This window comes from Rattus norvegicus, chromosome 4 (genome assembly GCF_021556685.1).
Source record: "Rattus norvegicus strain SHRSP/BbbUtx chromosome 4, alternate assembly SHRSP_T2T, whole genome shotgun sequence".
NCBI classification, from domain to species: Eukaryota; Metazoa; Chordata; class Mammalia; order Rodentia; family Muridae; genus Rattus; species Rattus norvegicus.
In genome coordinates this window covers 169,022,956-169,042,461 of record NC_141537.1, presented here as the reverse complement: position 1 = coordinate 169,042,461, position 19,506 = coordinate 169,022,956, and the positions used below count along the sequence as shown (strand labels likewise).

Here is a 19,506-nt window from a genome sequence, read left to right as displayed (position 1 = left end):
GCCAAAAAATAAAAATAAAAATATCCAACTCTTTATGTATAACATGAAGTTAGCCTTTATGTTATAATATAGGAGTAAAGAGAAAAATGTATCTGTCGATATTAATGTGAGACTGAAATAAATTTTATATATTAAGGCTTCACATGGTGCCACAGTAGTAATGGGTATTAGTAATTTTGTTTGTTTTCCTGAGACAGGGTCTCTCTATGACCTGGAAACTCTCACTTTCTAGCTACGTTAACCTTGAAGTAACCCAGATTCACCTGCTTTCCCCTCTCGGTGCTGGGATTAAGGCATTGGCCACCATGCCCAACTTATTACTATTACAATGGTATGCTACAGCTAGTGATCTCTGTTGGTGTATGGATTATTTCTGGTTACCAACTTGGCTAAAGCCGGAATAAACTACAATCCAGAAATAAAAGGCACCCCTGTGAGATTTTCTGCTTGGTTTGAAGTGGGTAAATCCACTTGTAGTCCAGATCTTTGGGGTAGCAAGGTTCACCTTTGATCTGGGTCTTAAGGCTAGAAGACACGCGACCTCTAATTCAAATCTTGAGGTGGGAAAACACACCTTTAGCATAGACCATACCTCCTGCTGGACATCTCTATAAAGACACAGAAGAAGGAAGCTTTTTGCTCTCTACCTGCTTGCCCTCTTCCTGCCTGCACAGCCAACCCTTCATCAAAGCACTGGGATTCCAGTGCGCTCTGATCAGCGGAGACTTCCAGCCTGTGGGGCTGAGCAACTTCTAGTTCTTGGACTTTGTGTTCACTGCTAACCATTACTAGATTAGTTGGACTGTAGCCTATAAGTCATTCCAATAAACCGTATGTGTATGTGTCTTTGTGTGTGTGTGTGTGTGTGTGTGTGTGTGTGTGTGTGTGTTGTGTCTGTGTGTCTCCATATTATAGAGGCTAATACATCCAGGAAGTTGTACAGACGTGATTCCATGAGGAAGTTTCTCTCAAGAGAAACTAAAGCACAGTTCCAGATGGGGATACTGATGGTAGGAATGAGACTTGCCATCTTTAAAATCAGAAGGACTGTTAAGTATCCTCTTCTCCAAGCGCAAACATGAGAGAAAGAAAGACGAAATAAATGACCAACTCACAGCTAAATCGTACAGCGAGCTCAGAATGAGGATCCAATAATAGTCAGTTAAGTCTGCTTGTTGGCTTGCTAGCTTGTCTGTCTTTCTATGATAACTTCTCCAGCAAAGAGCTCGTGTGTGTTGAAAGGTATCCAGAGGCTTACCAGGTCTTGGGGGGGGGTCCCTTTGAGGAGTGTTGCAAAATACAGGAATCGAATGAGTATGAAGGAAACTCCGCTGTATCTGGGGTAACCGTCGGTAACTTTTATGCTGTACAGAAGCAGAGTGCTGCTTTCTGCATCTTGGTACCCAGAGCACCTGTGAGAGTGTCTGGCAGAGCACAGGCTAAGTGTGGATTGGCAAAGTCAGTAAGAGATTCAGTGCAGGGGTTTTTGTCTGCATGACACGAGCACGCTCTACCCCAAGGTGAACATTCCTGAAGTAACTATACAGGACAATATCTGGCGGTAAAATTGCTCCTGCCTGTTGTGTCATTTCCAGGTCTGTCTGCTCTACTGGAACTGAGACAGTTCCACTTTCCAAGGACGACAGCCCAACCTCTTCTTCTCGAGACTGCTGCAGAGGGTAGAGGCTACAATGAAGCTGCACCTTTTACCTCCCTGCTGAAGAAGTAAAGCAGCGGTGTCTGGGTCCCATGAGGAGACACGCTGTAAACACTGGAGGAGGAGGAAAGGGGTTGGGTCCCAGTGCTCTCAACACCAAAGCAGCATCCTTACTGTAGGCAGAGGGATGCCCCATAGTACTGCTGGAGACCTACTCCCAACACGGCACAAATCACCTTATTTACTGAGACTGCATCCTCTGTCCCCTTGTCCCCTACTTTCAGCAGCATCTTCTGAGGAGGAATACACAAAGAAAGCAGGACAACCTGGGGACCACAGTCAGGACAAGGAACAGTGGGCAAAACAATTCCACGTCTGAAAGGCCTAAGGCGACCCCAGTGCCCTCTAGAAACTGGACATGTGCCCTGCAGACAACATTCATGCCAGTGGAACTGGCATTTTCTTGGCTACCAGGGATCGGGGTTATTTTTCTCTGGATGCTCCTGTCACATTTTATCCTCTAAGCTGGGTACCATGAGAGGAGGAGCTGACAGAAAGGACACAGCAGGGGTCAATGCTTTGGAGACTAATGCTGGCAGGTAACTGCACTTGCCTGGCAGGTCTAAGCCTGGGTTCAAGCCTCCTCAGAACCCACGTTGAAAGGAGAGAGCCATCTCCCAAACAATTCCCCCCAATCTCCATACGTGCACCTTGGCACACACCCAAACACAACCCTCCCCCTTCACACACACACAGAACCAAAAAAATTCTTAAAGCAATGAGTCCAAACCCACAACTAGATAAAAGAAAATATGAAGTCGGACCGCGTATGAACTTAAGAGATAAAAACATCAAGGAAAATAAAACTCGTCCGGCCTCCTAGGGTTACTTTAACTCTGTCGTATGTGAGGTATTTCTAGAGTCCTGCTATGTCCTTGTGAAAATACTGAGAAATAAGGGACAGGAGCCTCAAACTTTCCAAAGCCATGGTGGGGTAAGGGTCAAAGACTCTAGGTCAGCCGGCCAAGTCCCACGAAGAACACCATTTCATACCCAGAGCCTCTCCCTGGGATCCTCATGGGCCAGCACTCCGCCTGCCTGTCCTTCCCCTCCCCAACTTCCTTCTCCTCGAAGGCAAACACTCACGCAGGTGTGCTGGCAGGTGGATCGAGTCTTCCTCCATCCTGAGCGCCCGAGGCACTGGAACATGAAGTGGAGTCGAGGGACCGTAGCTCGCCACTGGGCTCTCTGGGGGTGTAGATGAAATCCGTTCCTGCTGTTGGGAAAAGAGGGGGAAAAGAAAATGAAATGTTGCAGCCAGCAGAGGTATGAAAGTCTTAGCAAAAGGCGGGCGGGGCGTCAAGATCCATGTGTGTCTAACCTTTCGATGCCCCAACCTGACCCTGGCAGACACAACTGTGTTGAGCCACACGCATGGTCATCCTGGAATACGAGAAGCCCACTGGCGCCTTTTAAGTTCTTTCTATTCTGATTTTCAAACCAAACTAGTAAGCAAAGAACACTGGAAAGGTTAAAAACAGGATGCTGGGATTCAGGTCAACAGGTGTCCGAATTAGCGGTTTGTTCCCAGAATGAGGAAGACTAAGGTGAGCAACGCAAAACACACATTCAAAGAGTAGTGTTCCAAAGAAACCCCCCAAAATTACTTTTCCAAGCCACACAGTGAATGTCACCAATGCATTCAAACCATGTTTTCTCTTCTCCGGCAAAATCCGCAACTTCTAATCAGAGTAGGATTCAATACTGAATGCAGCAGGAATGAGCTATAACAGTGGGTGGGAAAGCGATGACTTCTAAGTCCAAAGGCTAAGAGTTAGATTTATTTTCTGTCTTCTGTTCCAAGAAATGGTCTCTTGTAGCCCAGGCTGGGCTCCAACTCACTGTGTAGCCATGAATGGCCTTGAACTCCTGATCCTCCTGCTTCTACACTGAGTGCTAAGATTGCAGACAGGTGTGCCTGTGTCTGGTCATTCAGTGCTAGGGACTGACCCCAGAGATCCAAACATGCTTAGCCAGCACTTCTCCAACAGAGCGACAGTCCCAGGTGACTTAAATACGTATTCTATTGCTGACTCACTGTACCAAAACCACAACCGCAAATATCCAATTTTTTAAATGTCCTTCCTTCCGAATCTACATGAACAAATGTCTCCTTGCCTCCTCTTCCTCCCTCTCGAAAACGATTATTTCCTTTCTCTTTGAGGTATCCCAGGGGTCTATTAAAAACTGTCTGATAATAACCAAAGATACTATCAGGTGACAAGGAGAGAACAGGGCTACAACAGATCCACCAATTCCACTTCAAACAAGCAGTATTTGCTAGATCTCCTGAAGCAGACAGCGATCGAGGACAGTCGGAACAGTCGCTTGAAAGCAGCTACCGAGTTCAGCAAGAGCAGGTGTACAATTTGCAACTCCAACCTACTACTAAAACGCAGCTCGACGTGCCATTGACCTCCAGTGGTTTCCGTACAAAGGACAAACAAAACTGAGAAATACAAGGTGCGAAAATAAGCTTGGGGGGTGGGGAAGAGCAGTAAATTGACACCACGAAAATAAAGGTCAGGAGCTAAAGAAAATCCTAGATTAAGGTGATACAAGGCGGCCTGGGCCAGCTGTGCACACGTGTGATCCCAGAACTTGAAAGCTAGAAGAGCCTGGACAGTATCGTGAGGAAAGGCTAGCCTAGACTACAAGAGTCAAGTCTTTTAATGCTATATAGTTCATCAAATAGGTAAGAGGAGGAAGAGGAGTTCCCTTGGCCTTGTAACCAAAGTCAAGTGTTTCTTCTGCTCAGAGACTGAAAAGTTGGGAGTGGGAATTTCAATTTTACACACACGTGCGCACACACACACACACACACACACACTACATACGTGTATATACATAAGGACTCACCATACCATCCCTAAGGCATCTACTAGCAGCAAGGAGGCAGCGACAATATCTGTTTAAACACACACTGTAGAGCTGTACTAGTGAACCCAGGGCAAGCCCACACACCTAGACTGGATCTCCACATCAACCATGATGATCAAGACACAAAACATTCAACTTCCCTTAAAAACAAAACAACAACAAAACCCTCCGAAACATCGAGTATCTTAAGCATTTACAGATAAGTTACTCTTTTGTGTGTTTTCTCTGGGGCCATGTGGGGTAAGAGAGGCATAATTGCATCTCCGAGAGACACGTCTTCAATCTGGTGAGGGGCCCCAGTTCCAGAAAAGCCCCCCAGCAGTTCAAGCACAGCATCGTGATGTTACCTAAAAAACTCTCTATGCCTCTCAAACGAGCCCCCGGTCTCATCCCGTATCTAGGTATCAACAGTTAACTTTATTTCCAGAAATAGCTTTATTTTGTTATGGCTTTTACAGAAGTGGAACTGTTGATGAAGAAGCCTGGGACAGCCAAGGGGTCTGCAAAAGCAACATCACGAGGGCGAGAGAACAAAACAAAAGAGATGGTGTTTTGTAACATAATGACTTCTCTCTCAGAGCAAGGGCTCCAAGGAACCTTTAGCTTGTCTGTGAGAGAGGAGGTCACGTTACTCCAGTCTCCTCCCCCAGATGTTTCTACTTTGCATTGTGGGAGACCGACCATCAGCCCAGCAACCAGAGTCTGGCTGGGAGTCACCTTCACAGTTCACAGAGTTCTCACCTACGTTACTGCTCTGCCGTACCCTCATTGCCCTGTGGCTGCAGCAAGCCAGAGTGACTGTGGCAGCTGGACTCTCATGCTGGATGATGGCTCCAGACTGGGCAGCTATAAGGTGAGGAGGTCAGGAAGCCCCATGTGAAAGGCTCCTTGAAGATACCCATCCACAACAGAGGAGCTGCTACTTTGGCCACACAGGAGAAATGCGAGGTCTGTTTCTCAGGCCTTGATCAACCTGTGGGCTGCAATGATTACCTATTGGACCCCTGGGCTTGGCATCTGGCAGAAGAAACCCCAGGAGACTGCTACCCAGCATGTGGGCTCTTTTCTCAGAACATGAAGCTGGGGGCTTCATGCACTTTGTCTCTCTGACTTCTACAGTGACGTACTACAGCCATGCACTTAATCTCCATGTTGGCCCATCAGCAGCTACCAGGAACTAGAAAAACACACAGCTATCTCAGCTAGAGACACCTAGATGGGAGACTTAAAGGAAACGCACATCTGACATTCCAAATCAAGGGGTTTCTTTATCGTCACTACTGCTACTCCTCTGCCTTGACTCTATCCGAAGGTGTCTAGCATAGTAACTGTTGGCTGATTCGCCTCTCAAGAAAACGGTCAGCCAGACGAAATCCAAGGGAGCTTTATTTTAATACAGGGAACACTCAGGATTTTCCCCAAAAGAATTATACTCATGACTGTAATTAAATTAAACTGTATGGACAGCTGTACTGATGCACTCAGGCATTATAAAGAATGAGCTACGGACAGACGGCCATGCCGTGATTAAACATGCCGTGAGGTGAGCATGTTAGTGTTAGATTTGGTGGGGGTGGTGTCCGGGTGGGGATGCTGCTCTCAGATGGGCAGACACAACCCACCACACCGAGCTCTTGGACAAAGGGGAAGTGCTGTAGTTTCTGAGGTCAACTGTAATATCCACGAGGAGGGAAGAAGGTACAGGAAGCTTCAGGAAGAGAGAGAAAGGCTGAAAACAGCTGAAGGCCAGAGATGAAACATGGACATTTCACTAACCATTGTAGAACCCTTTCAAAATGTATGCTCCTATAAGAGCAGCTTATTGGACTTGAAGTTATTTACATGTCCTCCCTTCAACGCCGCCTACAGCATGAAGGGCTAATGAAGGGTAGCAATCTGACTGTGCTCATTTTTAACCCGTGAACCTGAAACTTCCACATAAAAGCGGTTCACTCATTCATCCTGTACAGGAAAACAACATCTTTCCCTCTACTCACTCCTTCCCAGGCCCATTGTAGAAAGGTCAAACTCTCAGAACTATTAATGCCACGAGCATCTCCCCCTTCTGAATTATTCACCAGAGAGCTTCTGTAAATTATGGGGACCACTCTGGTCCATTCACACACTGATTCTTACACTGTTACTTAAAAAGGATGAGGGGCTGGGGTGGAGCCTACTGTTAATCAAATACCTTTGGGAAATATAGACGAAGCATGTTATGAATCAAGGGAGGGTGTGTTCTTGTGGGAAGATGACTAGTGGGTAATTTTTTTTTTAAAAGTTAGATGTCTTTGATTGAGGAATTCTTTCTAGAAATTGCTCCAACCACACTGTAAACGCCAAGATTCTATCTCCAATTTGGTTTCCGAAGCCTGCATGGAAAGTCTTGAGTGTCATGGGACTGAGCAGTGACTGCTTTCTGGGTTATGGTAAGAATGTTGCCGTAGGCGCCTCTCATCTGCTGCATGGTGGTGTCCCACCATGACAGTGAACACCGCAGCCCAGAGAAGATGTAAAAACAGCAGAGAAAGATCGGGCGGCCGTACCTCCAAAAGCTTGAGGGAAAACAGCTAAAGTTTGTCCTGTAACCAACCTTAACATTGCACAGAAGAAATCCCTCCTCTGACAAGCTAGCTATACTGTGAATACTAAACAAGCAGGAACACTCAATGTAATAGTTAATCTCAAGTGCCAACTCAATGAGATCTAGTATTAACTGGGAGATGAGCCTGCAGACCAGCCGGTGATGAGGATAGCTGCGGTAGGAAGGCTAGCCCACTATGGGCAGCACCATCCCCTTGGTCAGGATCTTGTACAAAGAGGAGATAGCATGCTAAGCACAAGGATGCTCTTTTTCTGCACTGTGGTTGTGACAGAACCAGATGTCTGAACCTCCAGCTACCATTCTCTCCCCGACATGACGGACAATCCCACAGAACTGTGAACCAAAACAACCCTTTGTCAAGTTGCTTCTTGCCAGGATGTTTTATCAAAGCAGCAGGAAAACGAAAGCAAAAGACTGCTTAAATATTCTATTCTGGCTGCAAAATGATTCAAGATTGGTGGTGTTGGCTCTCACTAAATGTGCTTTGGATAAGAATGCTTTTACTAACAGACCACATCTATACATTATTATTTTTTAAAAAAAAACCACATAAATAAAAATCTACCTGCACCATTTTCTAGGTCTCTGCATTACAGCCGCACATAAAAACCCTAACTAAAATGCTCCCAAACATCTATTTCTTCACTTGTCTAAAAAAATAAAAGTACATTCACTATTTTGTCCAACCCAAGATTCGGTGAAATACACTTAAAGAACTTGAGAAAGTATGCATATGCAACCACAGATATATTTTTGGAGTGTCCCTAGAAAGAAACAATATGTCCCTAGAAAGAACAACCGGGCTGAGGAAGATCCTCACAGGTATCCAGACACGCAGGAATAGTGAAGCAAGAAGGCGAATGCAGAGGACAAGTTATGGTGATTTCTCCTCCTCCCAGAAAGGAGACTTCTAAAACCAAGAGCTCAAATGCTTCTTGGTATCCAGGTCCTCCCCAAGAGAAACCTCTACTTGGATCGTCACTCTCTAGCCCAAACGGTATCTGGATGTTAAAACTCCCTGGCAGGATACCCATCAGTGTCTCAGGGAAGATAAACGGGCGTTCCCTGTGGAAAGTAACATGGGTGGGAGCCACATTCCTGTTTCTGCAGCTTCCTCCCTGAGTTACCCTGATGGCCCAGGCAGCCCTCTTGAGGGGCAAACCATACACCCTCAGCTGGCAGGGTTCTTCTCGGGAGACGGGCTCTCGTTTTTTCTGGAAGCCTTTGACGATGGATAGAGCAGGTGGTTCAGAATCAGAAGGCAAGGTACTGCATTTGACAAAGGGATGGAGTTAAATCATCTCACCTTCAATCGCCCTCTACCCACACCTATTATCTGCGTGCAAGGCCGTTATAAAGGAGACAGGAAGGGTACATTAATAGTAAGCCCTGCCATCAAGTCTTGCACTAAAGCATCACTCCCCTCCCCATCACTAAGAAATATTCTAATATACATTCAGTCTAGGCCTGTAGTCCTTATTCTGAATTAACTGACTCCAAGTCCTTGTATTTCTAGAATGGCTCCAACATTTAAATTCTACGGTGGGGCTGTGCAGCAGCTTGGTGGTAGAATTTACCCAACATACACAAGATCCTGGGTTTGAGCCCCCAACACCACAACCAACCACCACCATCAGCCAAGTAACAAAAACAATGCCTTATCATTCTACCCATAAAAACAGATGAACACCTAATGCATCTCTGAATGCAAATAGAGCTGGAAAACACAGTTACTTCAAAAATCAACAAAACCATTAAGGGAGGTTTTGTGTGCTTCTTCTCGCGGAGGTGTTCACGCCTCTCAAGATCGCTGCCAGGAAGGCATCCTTATCACCAACCTGCAGTAGGGAACCTGATCTGAAGACGGTAAGGCTTAATTAAGCAACTCGTTCAGTCACCGGCTTGGGAGACGGCCGAGCTGGTTATGTGGGTACAGGCTGGTCTAACTCCACTCCACTGAACTGCTTCTTATAAAGAGGAGAATCAAGAAGCTGCACTCGAGTACCGCTGGCCAATCACCAGTGGCTTGGTAGTTTACGGGGACTCCTAAGAGGTAACTTGTATGAAGTACAGTGCCCTTGGAACAGCTCTTCGCTTGACGCCTGTCCTCAGTTTGCAGGGAACCCCAGTGGCTCATCCGACAGAACTGTCAAAACCAGGTACCCACGTCCCTAAGCCTGCAATGTTACCACGTGAGCAGAAAGTAAATGGATTGGGCTAGAAGAAAAAGCGTATACAATGTCTGGGAAGTTTGTCCCCACATGGCCTCTTTACAGGGGCGACCATTAGAATTCACACAGGGGTGTGTGTTTACTTTGCACCAATCAGTAGGACCAGCAAAGCATCTACAGATTTGCTCGTGTGCTTAACTGCTTTACATTGTACAGAAATCTCATCATGGTGACTGTCGGGTAAAAATATCTCACTCTTTATTCCTAATGTTTCCCCTAACGAGAAACCATTTCTCTTACTCAACCCTTTTCAACTCTTCAAGAACATCAAATCTTAATGTGTAGATGGGATTTTAAAAGTGAGGGGCAGGAAAGGACCCTGTCAACACTTACTTAATAGACAGGAAGAATCTTATGTCCTAAGGAGGCAAGTCGGCATTCAGAAATCACAGCGGACAGTGTCTAGGAAAGGCTCCTTCAAGGGCCTGGGGACAACATTCCTAAATAAGGGACGGTAAAGTCAGCAAGGCTGTATGAGGTCGGTGGCCTTCTTTAAGTCTTACAAGATTCTCCAGTATGTCTTCAAGTATCAGAGAAGTGAGTGTAAGAAAGAGTGCAGCATTCCCTGTGCATTAGTCAGCATTCCATCACTGGAATGAGTACTTAGGACAAGGAAAGGTTTGTCCCGGCTCTCAGTTTTGAAAGTTCAGTCTGTGATCAACAGGCCTTGTGACTATGGGTCTGTGGCAAGGCAGGATATGCCGGCAGGAGAACGTAAATCACCTTATGGAAGACAGAGAAGCAAACACAGAGAAAGGGAGCGCTCTCTCTCTCTCTCTCTCTCTCTCTCTCTCTCTCTCTCCCTCTCCCTCTATCCCTTACTCCCTCTCCCATCCCTCTTTTTTTTTTTTAAAGAGACTCATTTATTTTTATTTTATATGAGAGTGTTCTGCTTCATGTGTATTCCTGGCACCCACAGAGGCCAGGGAGGGCATTAGGTCCCTCAGAACTGTTGTCACAGATGGTTGTGAGTCACCATGTGGGTGCTGAGAATCACACCCAGGTCCTCTAGAAGAGCAGTCAATGCTCATAACCACTGAGGCACCTCTCCATAGGGCCATATCTCTTAAAGGGTACTTTACCTCCCAATAGCGCCCGCCACTTTGGGGCCAAGCCTTTGAAGGATCCTCATCCAAAGAAATCAACAGCCAGGGACTACTTAGGAGGCAGAGCCGGTAAAGCAAACCTGAGCTCTAAGGAGAGAAGCCCTGCCAACAGCTCCAGCATACATGCGTGTGGGATTATCTCCCACACTGACCTATGCTGAGACAGGAAGGTTTTCTAAAAGAGGTTTCCATACTGAGGGGGCTCACACAAATGCTTCAAGACGCTGTTTTGATACAATCTAACACTCCTGAAAGCTTGTTAACAATGGTAAAGGTAAATGTATTCCCTGCCTCATACACCATGGGAATATCTATCCAGTATCCACTTATCTATCAATCAGACCCTAAAGTTGTAAACGCAGGTGCCTCTAGGACTAGGGCTTCAAAGTTAAAACAAACAAACAAAAAAAAAAAAACCACAGAAAACCAAAACCAAAACAATAAAAACCTCACATTCATTCCTTTATCGTTCTGACTTTATAATAGTTTAATTAAGAACCTTTCCACTCCTGGGAGTGGTTCAGCACAGAATTCTTTTCTCTTCCTTTTAACTTTTCTGAATTTCTTAGATATTTCTGACATGAAGGGAAAGCAGCCACTAAAGCTGCGCTTCTTGTTCATGCCAGGTTGCGGTTTCCAGGGAGCCGGGCCCAGCTCTTCGGATGCACGGATGGTGAGCTCATTTGGCTGGGCCCCAGCATCGTCCACATGCGAGCAAGGTTACACACTTCAGACCTGGACAGGAGAATTAAATGCACGCCTTTCCCAGGCCTAGACGGCACCCTAGTCCCAGCTCCAGTGACACAACTGCCTGAAGCTTAGAACAGATGAGTTTGGGAACGCACGCCATTGGCTCCTGGGAAACGAGTGAAGTGTGTGAGCTCTCAGAGTGGGCAGGCAGGCAGCGTTGTTCACGGCAGGAAAGGTGAGTGGTTTTACTCGTACAGACCCTCAAGTGCTACCTCTGGGAAAAACTGTTTCAACGTCTCGAGTTACCCAGAAATGCCCCTGAGCTTTGGATCCACCATTTGAAAGAGGGTCACTAAATTCTTCCTTCCTGCCTATTTCCAGATGCAGAACAAACAGGTACTTAAGTTAGCAGCAGCATGTACCCTGGGCACAACGCTGTAGCCAAGTTCAGCTACCTTATTAGCTGCTTTCTCCTCCATTAATGCTATTCCCTTTAATGGTTTGGCTATTACAATCAGCCAATCTTCGCAGTCCCTGCCTGGGGCTAACAAGTAATGAACTGAGAGAGTTGCCATTTATTTGTATCGGGGGCACCATTAGAGAGGCTTCTCAATTTCGCCCCGCCAATGAGAAGAGACCTTCAGGCGTGTGCCACTGCCACACCGTAGCCCCTGTGCATCATTCACTGGGCCCCTGGCGTGGGAGCTGTCCTGGGACTCACGGGACTGAAAACCCAAGGGAAAGTTCAAGGTCAGGCTCTGGCAGATTGCTTAAGCGCCAGTTCAGTAACTCTGAATCCCACTACCTGCTTTGTGTGACTTCCTTCCCCTCTTCCTTCCCCTCTTCCTCCTCTCCCTCCCCCTTCTCCCCTCCCCCTCCTTCCCCTCCTTCTCCCCCTCCTCCTCCCCCTCCTCCCATCCCTTTTTGCTGTTACACAGCACCATTCACAGCCCTGTTCTTTCTCCTTTCTTTAAGGCCTGTATCTTTGAAGTCAAACTCACAGTGTCAGCAAATTAGCAGCAAAGGCGGGGTGGGGGTGGGGGTAGGGGTGGGGTATTGGGAGGGGGCGCAGCAGTTTAGACCTCTTTAAAACCAAAAGGACTTTCAGTCCTGTAATGTCTCCTTATAAGACATCCATAGCCTAAGCGGGCTGCTTATGCCATGTGAGAAACCTCAAGTTTTCTAAATCAGACAGCAGATCTCAGACAGGAAGATTACATTCCACTCCTCCGGGTCAGCTGCACGAGGCATGGCCTGTAGTGTTGCTGCTGGCCCAGGCTAGGCAGCCCCATGGCAGCTGGGGTCTTATCTGATTCCCTAACCCCAGCAGGCCACATGTACTACCAAGGTCAAAGTGAAGAAGTGTCTTGTTCTGTTCCCCATCAGATGATTCCACTGCCTCTGCGTGGGGCTGAGAAAGAAAACTAAATAGGAAACAAAAACAAATGAAATGACAGCAAAGCCCCTGTAAACCATATCTAGAGAAATGAGTACAAATTAAGTCAGAAAAGATTTACATCTCCAGAAAATGCTCACTACTAAAACAATTCGCAATGCAACCAATCAACGATGAGTTTAAAAGCAATGAAGAAAAATTGAGTCCACATCCCAGTGTTTCTGAGACACTGGGCTAATAACACCCAGCCCTTACTGCTAGCTACCCTGTGCTCCTTCAAAGAAACGAGCTGAGCCTTACACAGTATTTCTGTGCTTCCAGAATCGACGGCTCTGGTTATGACAAGGGACACAAAAGTCTCGCGTGCTGCTGACTTTAAGAATTAACCCCGTCCTGGTGTAGCAAATGGGAAATTATTGTTATTTGAGGTGAAAGCACTGACTGAGGGGGCGGAATTCTGCTCCCTGTCCCCCGATAAAACAAAGCAAATCAAATCAAATACTCTAGGACAGGGTTTTCAACCTGTCTAACAAACCCCTATCTCCGAAATATTAACATTACGATTCCTAACAGTAGCAAAATTAGGGTCACCACAACATGAGGGACTGTACTAAGGGGTTGCAGTACTAGGAAGATTGAAAACCACTGCTCTAGGATACCCCCACCCCATTACACAAACCGCCTTACAACCAATCATGTAGGTTGTCTTCCTGGGTTTCCACGTTCAGAAAGCATTCTCTATGTAAACTTGCCAAAAACAAAATTTACCGTCTTTTTTTTTTAAACTCTTGGACACAAACTTCACAATTAGAAGAGGCAGGTAGCTCTTTCTTCACTGCTGTCGTGGTTAGAGGGATCCCGGGGTTAGGGTTTCTGGTGATTTATTTATTGACCTCTTGCTGGTGAGTGAGTATGACTACAGAGACGCTGTCATTTTTACCATTCGGAACAATAAGCAGTCAAATTGAGAACAAAATAAAAAATACATGCGTGACGTGTGATAACACCAGTTAGCAGAATATTTAGCAGCTTAAAATAACAAGGAAGGAACTAAATTCTTATAGTTTTCTGAAGACTGATCATCCATTTTATATGGGATTTCATGCCTTCATTAGAAATGTTAGTATTTAATGCTACATGAAAAATATGCCTGGGGGCTGGAGAGATGGCTCAGTGGTTAAGAGCACCAGCTGCTCTTCCAGAGGTCCTGAGTTTAATTCCCAGCGACCACATGGTGGCTCACAACCATCTGTAATGAGATCTGGTGTATCTGAAGACAGCGACAGTGTACTCATATAAATAAAAAAATTTAAAAAAAAAGAAAAATATGCCTGAATTCATATGCACCTCGGGGATTCAGGATCAGTCAACAGTTTAGGAAACACACATTCTTTGATCAGATACTCCGAATCTTGGCTAACTGTCAGAACTACCCAGAGGAACTTAAAAGACACAAAGGAACAAGAAAACCAGAACAACCCAGTATTGGAGCAAATCAAAGTCTTTGGCCATATGAGCCAGACATTAATATTAACCCTCCCAGGTGATTCTGATGTGCTCGGTTACGGCTGAGAATCGACCCCTGAAGTCACGACTGAGAGAAGTAAAATCAGTGAAGACACGGGGTAAGCAATTCTGCTTCGTAACAGTCTTTAGAAGCCGAGTTACGGGGCTGGAGAGATGGCTCAGAGGTTAAGAGCACTGTCTGCTCTTCCAGAGGTCCTGAGTTCAATTCCCAGCAACCACATGGTGGCTCACAACCACCTATAATCAGGTCTGGTGCCCTCTTCTGGCCTGTAGTTGCATACATGCAGGCAGAAAGCTGTATGATGTATACATAATAAATAAATAAATGTTTAAAAAAAAAAAAGAAGCCGAGTTACTCTGCGTGCCAATTTTCCTCCCTCCTGAGTCAATTACCACTGTGCTACCTTTCCCCATAGCACAGGTGAGCAGTGGTGATGCAGGGCGGCTGAGTGACATCACATGACCTACACATGACAACTGGCTCCACCCAGGTAGGCTCAAGGTGGTTCCTCATCTTCCCTCACTGGCCCTGGTTTCCTCGGAGGCCACCCAAGGAACAAGCTTAGCCTCAGAATCTAAAGTTTGTCCCCGAACCCTTGTTCTCTGCCTTGTTCTCTGTGGGGTGCATGTGGCAAGAGCGTGGGAGAAGCTGGTAAAGATGTCGCTTACTCCCTTCCTTCTCTCAACTCAGGCCTCAGAAACCTTCTCCTGCAGCAGATCTCAATCTGGTCGAGACCCCTTTGGGGGTTTGAACATAACTTTTACAGGGATCACCTCAGACCATCAGGAAACCCAGGTATTTACATTATGAATCATAACAGTAGCAAAATTACAGTAATAGCATCGACAGATGAGAAACTGTATCTCATACGGCTGGAGGTCACCACAACACGAAGAACTGTATTAAAGGGTCTCGGCATTAGGAAGGTTGAGGACACTGTGCTAGTGAATGGATATGTAGCTTAGAGACCGAAAACGCCTATCGTTTACTTTTCTGAGGGAATAATCCCAAGATGGCTGTCAAGGCTTAAATAGTTGTGCCCATGTGCTGGGTGGCCACCTCCTCAGGACTCAAACATTGCCTCCTGTAGGCAGGAAGGAGGTAGGAAGGAGATGCATGAGACAGACGGACGGGCTCCAGCAGCTCCTGAAACTCAACGAGGTACTGAAGCCCACTCTTAAAAGCTAAACTGCCATTAGCGAGGGCTGGGGGGATGGGGGATGCGGACTAGAGCTGACCAACCAGAAGCTAGAGAAGAGCTCTGGAGAAGCGGTTTCTGTGAGTTGTCACTGTGTTGGGGCATGTTTATCACCTCTGAGTCACCCGCATTTCTATGAGTCACCCACATTTCTTTAAGTCACCCCTCACTCACCTGTAAGGAACACTTACAAACTCAATGATTGGCTAGGCTGGACTTCAGTGAAACTAGGTGACTGGGAGACACATTTCCCACCAAGGTAACCTTGCGACTGGGGATGAGGTCTATAATCCTGCACACTGAAACGTCAGCTGATGACGATGCACCAGGGGAAACGACCCTAACTGCAGGTTTTGTTTTGTTGTTGTTGTTAAGATTTATGTTTTATTTTAAATTGGTGTTTCTGTGTGTATGTGTTTTTCTCTGTGGGGGGTGGGGAGGGTAAGGGGTTAGGGAAGTGGGGGGGGTGTATACGTGAGTGCAGGTGCCTGTGGAGGCCAGAGAGGAACACTGGAAAGCCCAGAGTTTAAATTGCACGCACCTTAGGACAGTTCACTGTAAGCACCCGGGGGCTGAATCCAGGACTTCTGAAAAGACCAGTTTATGCTCTGGACGACTGAAGCACCTCCAGTCACACCACTGACTTCCTAATGAAACCCTGGAACCCAGGGTCTACAATCACCCTTGACCATTGGAGCACTTAACCAGCGTGCACAGATCCCCAGATTCAATCCCCAGCACGAAATTCAAGTCAAACAAAACCTTTAAACTACCCAGGAGCCTAGAACCTGGTAGGGTTCATCGCCCAAATGGAACCTTCTCTATCAAATGCCACCACGTCTGACACCTCAGGAGTTACGTCACAGAACCATCTAATATGAGTTCAAGCTGATGCTGGTATCAATCAAAGACACACACACCCCCTTGAATGACCCACCCAACTGTTCTGGATAAAGCTAACATCCCTAATTCCCACGTCGGGAGCACACCTACCTACAAGTGTTTCTAAGCTCTTGGCAAACAAGAGTCTGTACCAAGTAGCCCTACAGGGCACGAGCAGTTTACTCAAGAATCTCTGACTTATTTGCTCATTGTTAAAGAGAAATCTCTGTCAAGGAAAAGCCGCTGAATACGTAAGCTCTTCCTGGAAGTTGTATTTTTCAACAGCATCTAAACCTCTGACATGAGGAGCATTTCCCCCCTGTTTTCAAGCAACGGGCTGTTGTAAAAATCGAGAAGACGGTGGCAGGAACCTAGCCCAAACATCTGTACTTTGTGCGAGTACTGGAGCTGGAGAAATGTTAATATTCTCTGTGTACAGAAAGCCAACTTGTAAGCCAACCTGGCCACAGAGCACCCGGTCCAGCTTTACCGCCATTGCAACCAAGAGGAAGATCTGGGGCGTTCAATAAAGAACACCGAAGGAGCGGCTCTCAACGATCACGTGGACGCTGGTGGTTGAAATGGGTTGAAAAGGGCTTGTGTTTCCTTCTAAGCAATGGAATTCCCCTGCGGTAAGATTACATTCTTAGTATTAGCATGCCAAATCCACACGGACAGTGACCAAGACTGCAAGGAGAAATGCCCAACAGGACACGAATGAACAAAGGTAAAGGACAGACGCTGTGCGGGTTGCTTTCGTCCCGGGGAGCACAGTGGTTTGTGAGTGGGTAAAAGTGAACTTGAAAATCATTGTGATTACACACAAGCAAAGCTAGCTTCTCAATTAACTTGTTCCTATTACAACCTATTTCCCAACCCTCAACTGGCACAAACCTGTCTATATGAAAGGGTGTCCTAGCAGAACGAGGGAGATGAGCGTCTAGTGTTTGAAGTCTAACCAACTTCCCTAGAGAGTTCTACTGCTCCTTGACCCATCCCACATAGGATCTGTGTATATGATACAGGGATGTATAATATACGTAATATATATCACAGCTCAACGCAGCCAGAACATTCTTTCAACATACAATCCATGCATAAATTTCCTAATTTAAATATATTACTATATCTTACCTTTTTAAAAATACCAACTCTTTGAAATTTGGTGTCTAGATTATAATATAACATATCACTAACAGGACACTAAATTTCCACTGGAAAGCTTTTTAGTCCGTATTTAGATGTCATAAAATTTACAGTTGGAGAACATGGGGTGGTGGCATATTCATACAATCCCAGTCCTTTAAAGGCTAATGCAAGAGGCCTGGTGAGAGTTCAAGGTCTGACAGTGCTACATAGTTCCAGGTCATCCTAGACTAGACGGAGAGAGAGGGAGGAGAACGGGGAGGGGGAAGAGGGAGAGGGACACACAGACAGACACACAGACAGATTATCTTGTCTTCACAGACAAAATAAAACTTCCCGCTGGGAAGATGGGCTCTATATCCAAACAGCTTCGATATTCTTTGAAACAACTTCTGACACCTGAGTCGGGTGTTTTCAACTTGCATTTATTTAAAAATAAAATAAAATCTCAGTGTCACAACAGTATGAAACACTTGCGGTGACAAAGGCAAGCAATACTCAGGGCTGTGCCCTGCCAAGGGTGGACTGGGTGGGGGGATGGGGGACCAAGCAGCAGCACTGTACCCAGTTTCACAAACAGTAGACACTGTACATGCCTCTTCTTCCTTCCTCCAAAGCTCCTTACTGTCCTCTCCAAACCAGAAGGCATTCCCAGAGAAGGAAGATACAATGGGAATTCCTCAGAGACCCCTCCTACCCACAAGCCACCTCTAAGCTCCCGGTTCCTAGGACCTGAGTCCAGGTTCTGTCAGAATGCCACTTTGCAAAACTTCAGTTCTCCTCCCCAGCACAAATCCCCACTGTGTCCTGCTGGCCCTGCTCGTGTGGATCATCCTTAAACTTGGCCACACTATTCTACTATTATTCCCAGAAACACCACAGCCCAACAGGTGGCAATGCTCGGGGCACCCTGGGCTGGGCTGTTTGTGTTCTGCTCCAGACAATTTGAACCATAAAACAGGTTTAAAGTTCTCTGAGTGGAGGAAAGGTGAGAGTCTAAATAGGAGAGAAGAGAATGAAATTACAAGGCCCATGCAGAGCCAAAACACAGAACTCTAACTTCCCTAAGGGCATGCGTGAGTCTGACAGGCTATGTTTCCTGCCTACCTTCCAAGGCCGTGACTGAAGATCCACATGAAGACCCTTCTTAAAGGGAAAATGACTAAAAATCCTTCGTGAGCCGGCCTGTCAACTGTTGACTAAAACTAACCTTTCAGCTTGCAAACATTTTATTAAGTTGGATTTATTTATTGACTGATTGCATTAAGTGTGGAAATTGAGAGGAAAACCTATGGGAGTCAGTTCTCTCCTACCACGTGGGGCCCAAGGATTGAACCCAGGTCCTCAGGCTTGGCAGCAATCACCTTTACCCAAGGAGCTGTCACTGCTCCAAGTCTTGACATTTTAGTGTACCCTGCACTTTCTTTTCCATTTCCCTCCTTCCCCTCTCTAAGACCCGGTCTTGGTATATAGCCCAGCTTAACCTCAAATTCATCTTCTTCCTGCCTCAGCTTCCCAAGATCTGGCAGGCCTTGCAGCTGACCCTGCCAATTCTAGCCTCCTGAATGTGCTTCCCTTCCGCTACTCCCAGTGCTAAAAGCAACAGAAGTAGAACCTGAACAAACATGGATTCTTCCCGATGAGACTACCAGCACCGATCACCTCGCCTCAGCCTCAAGGCTCATTGTGAAACTCAAACAACCATGCTGACGGCTGATGGGGTTTTTGAGTAAATCGGGTTAAAACAGCGAAAAGGTCGATGCCAGCCCTGACGTGTTATCTTAGGCAATAGTTCCCATTCCTCTCAGACTTGGGGTCAAGGACAAAACCTGCTCTCTCTGTCCCCTCATTTGTCAGATGCTTAAGAAAAATTAACACCAGTTGTCTGGATGCATCACAATCTGCTGGTTAACAAGACAAGAAAATGGGTACTGTTTTTCTTTCTTCAGACAAGGGGAAAGAATCAATCAATTAATCAATTCGTCAATCGATCAAATTACAGAGACTGGTCTGGAGTCAAATCTAGTAAGAAACAAATTCTGAGAATGGAAATCCCTGGGGATGATCCTGAGAGTTCTTTGACCTGAACAAAAAACCCACTGATTTGAACCACTGTTAGATTTTTTT

General features: G+C 46.2%; 1 protein-coding gene across 3 annotated transcripts in view; it reads right to left on the bottom strand.

Moving 5' to 3' along the window:
• Etv6 (ETS variant transcription factor 6) overlaps positions 1 to 19,506 on the bottom strand; it is a 239,683-nt gene that overhangs the window by 136,272 nt on the left and 83,905 nt on the right. For 2 of the 3 annotated variants that reach the window (NM_001037353.1, XM_087657741.1), the window contains exon 2: positions 2,804 to 2,933. In NM_001037353.1, coding sequence (NP_001032430.1) covers positions 2,804 to 2,933 — 130 coding nt within the window. The remainder of the gene's footprint in view (positions 1 to 2,803; positions 2,934 to 19,506) is intronic. The other variant, XM_087657742.1, reaches the window with a different exon arrangement.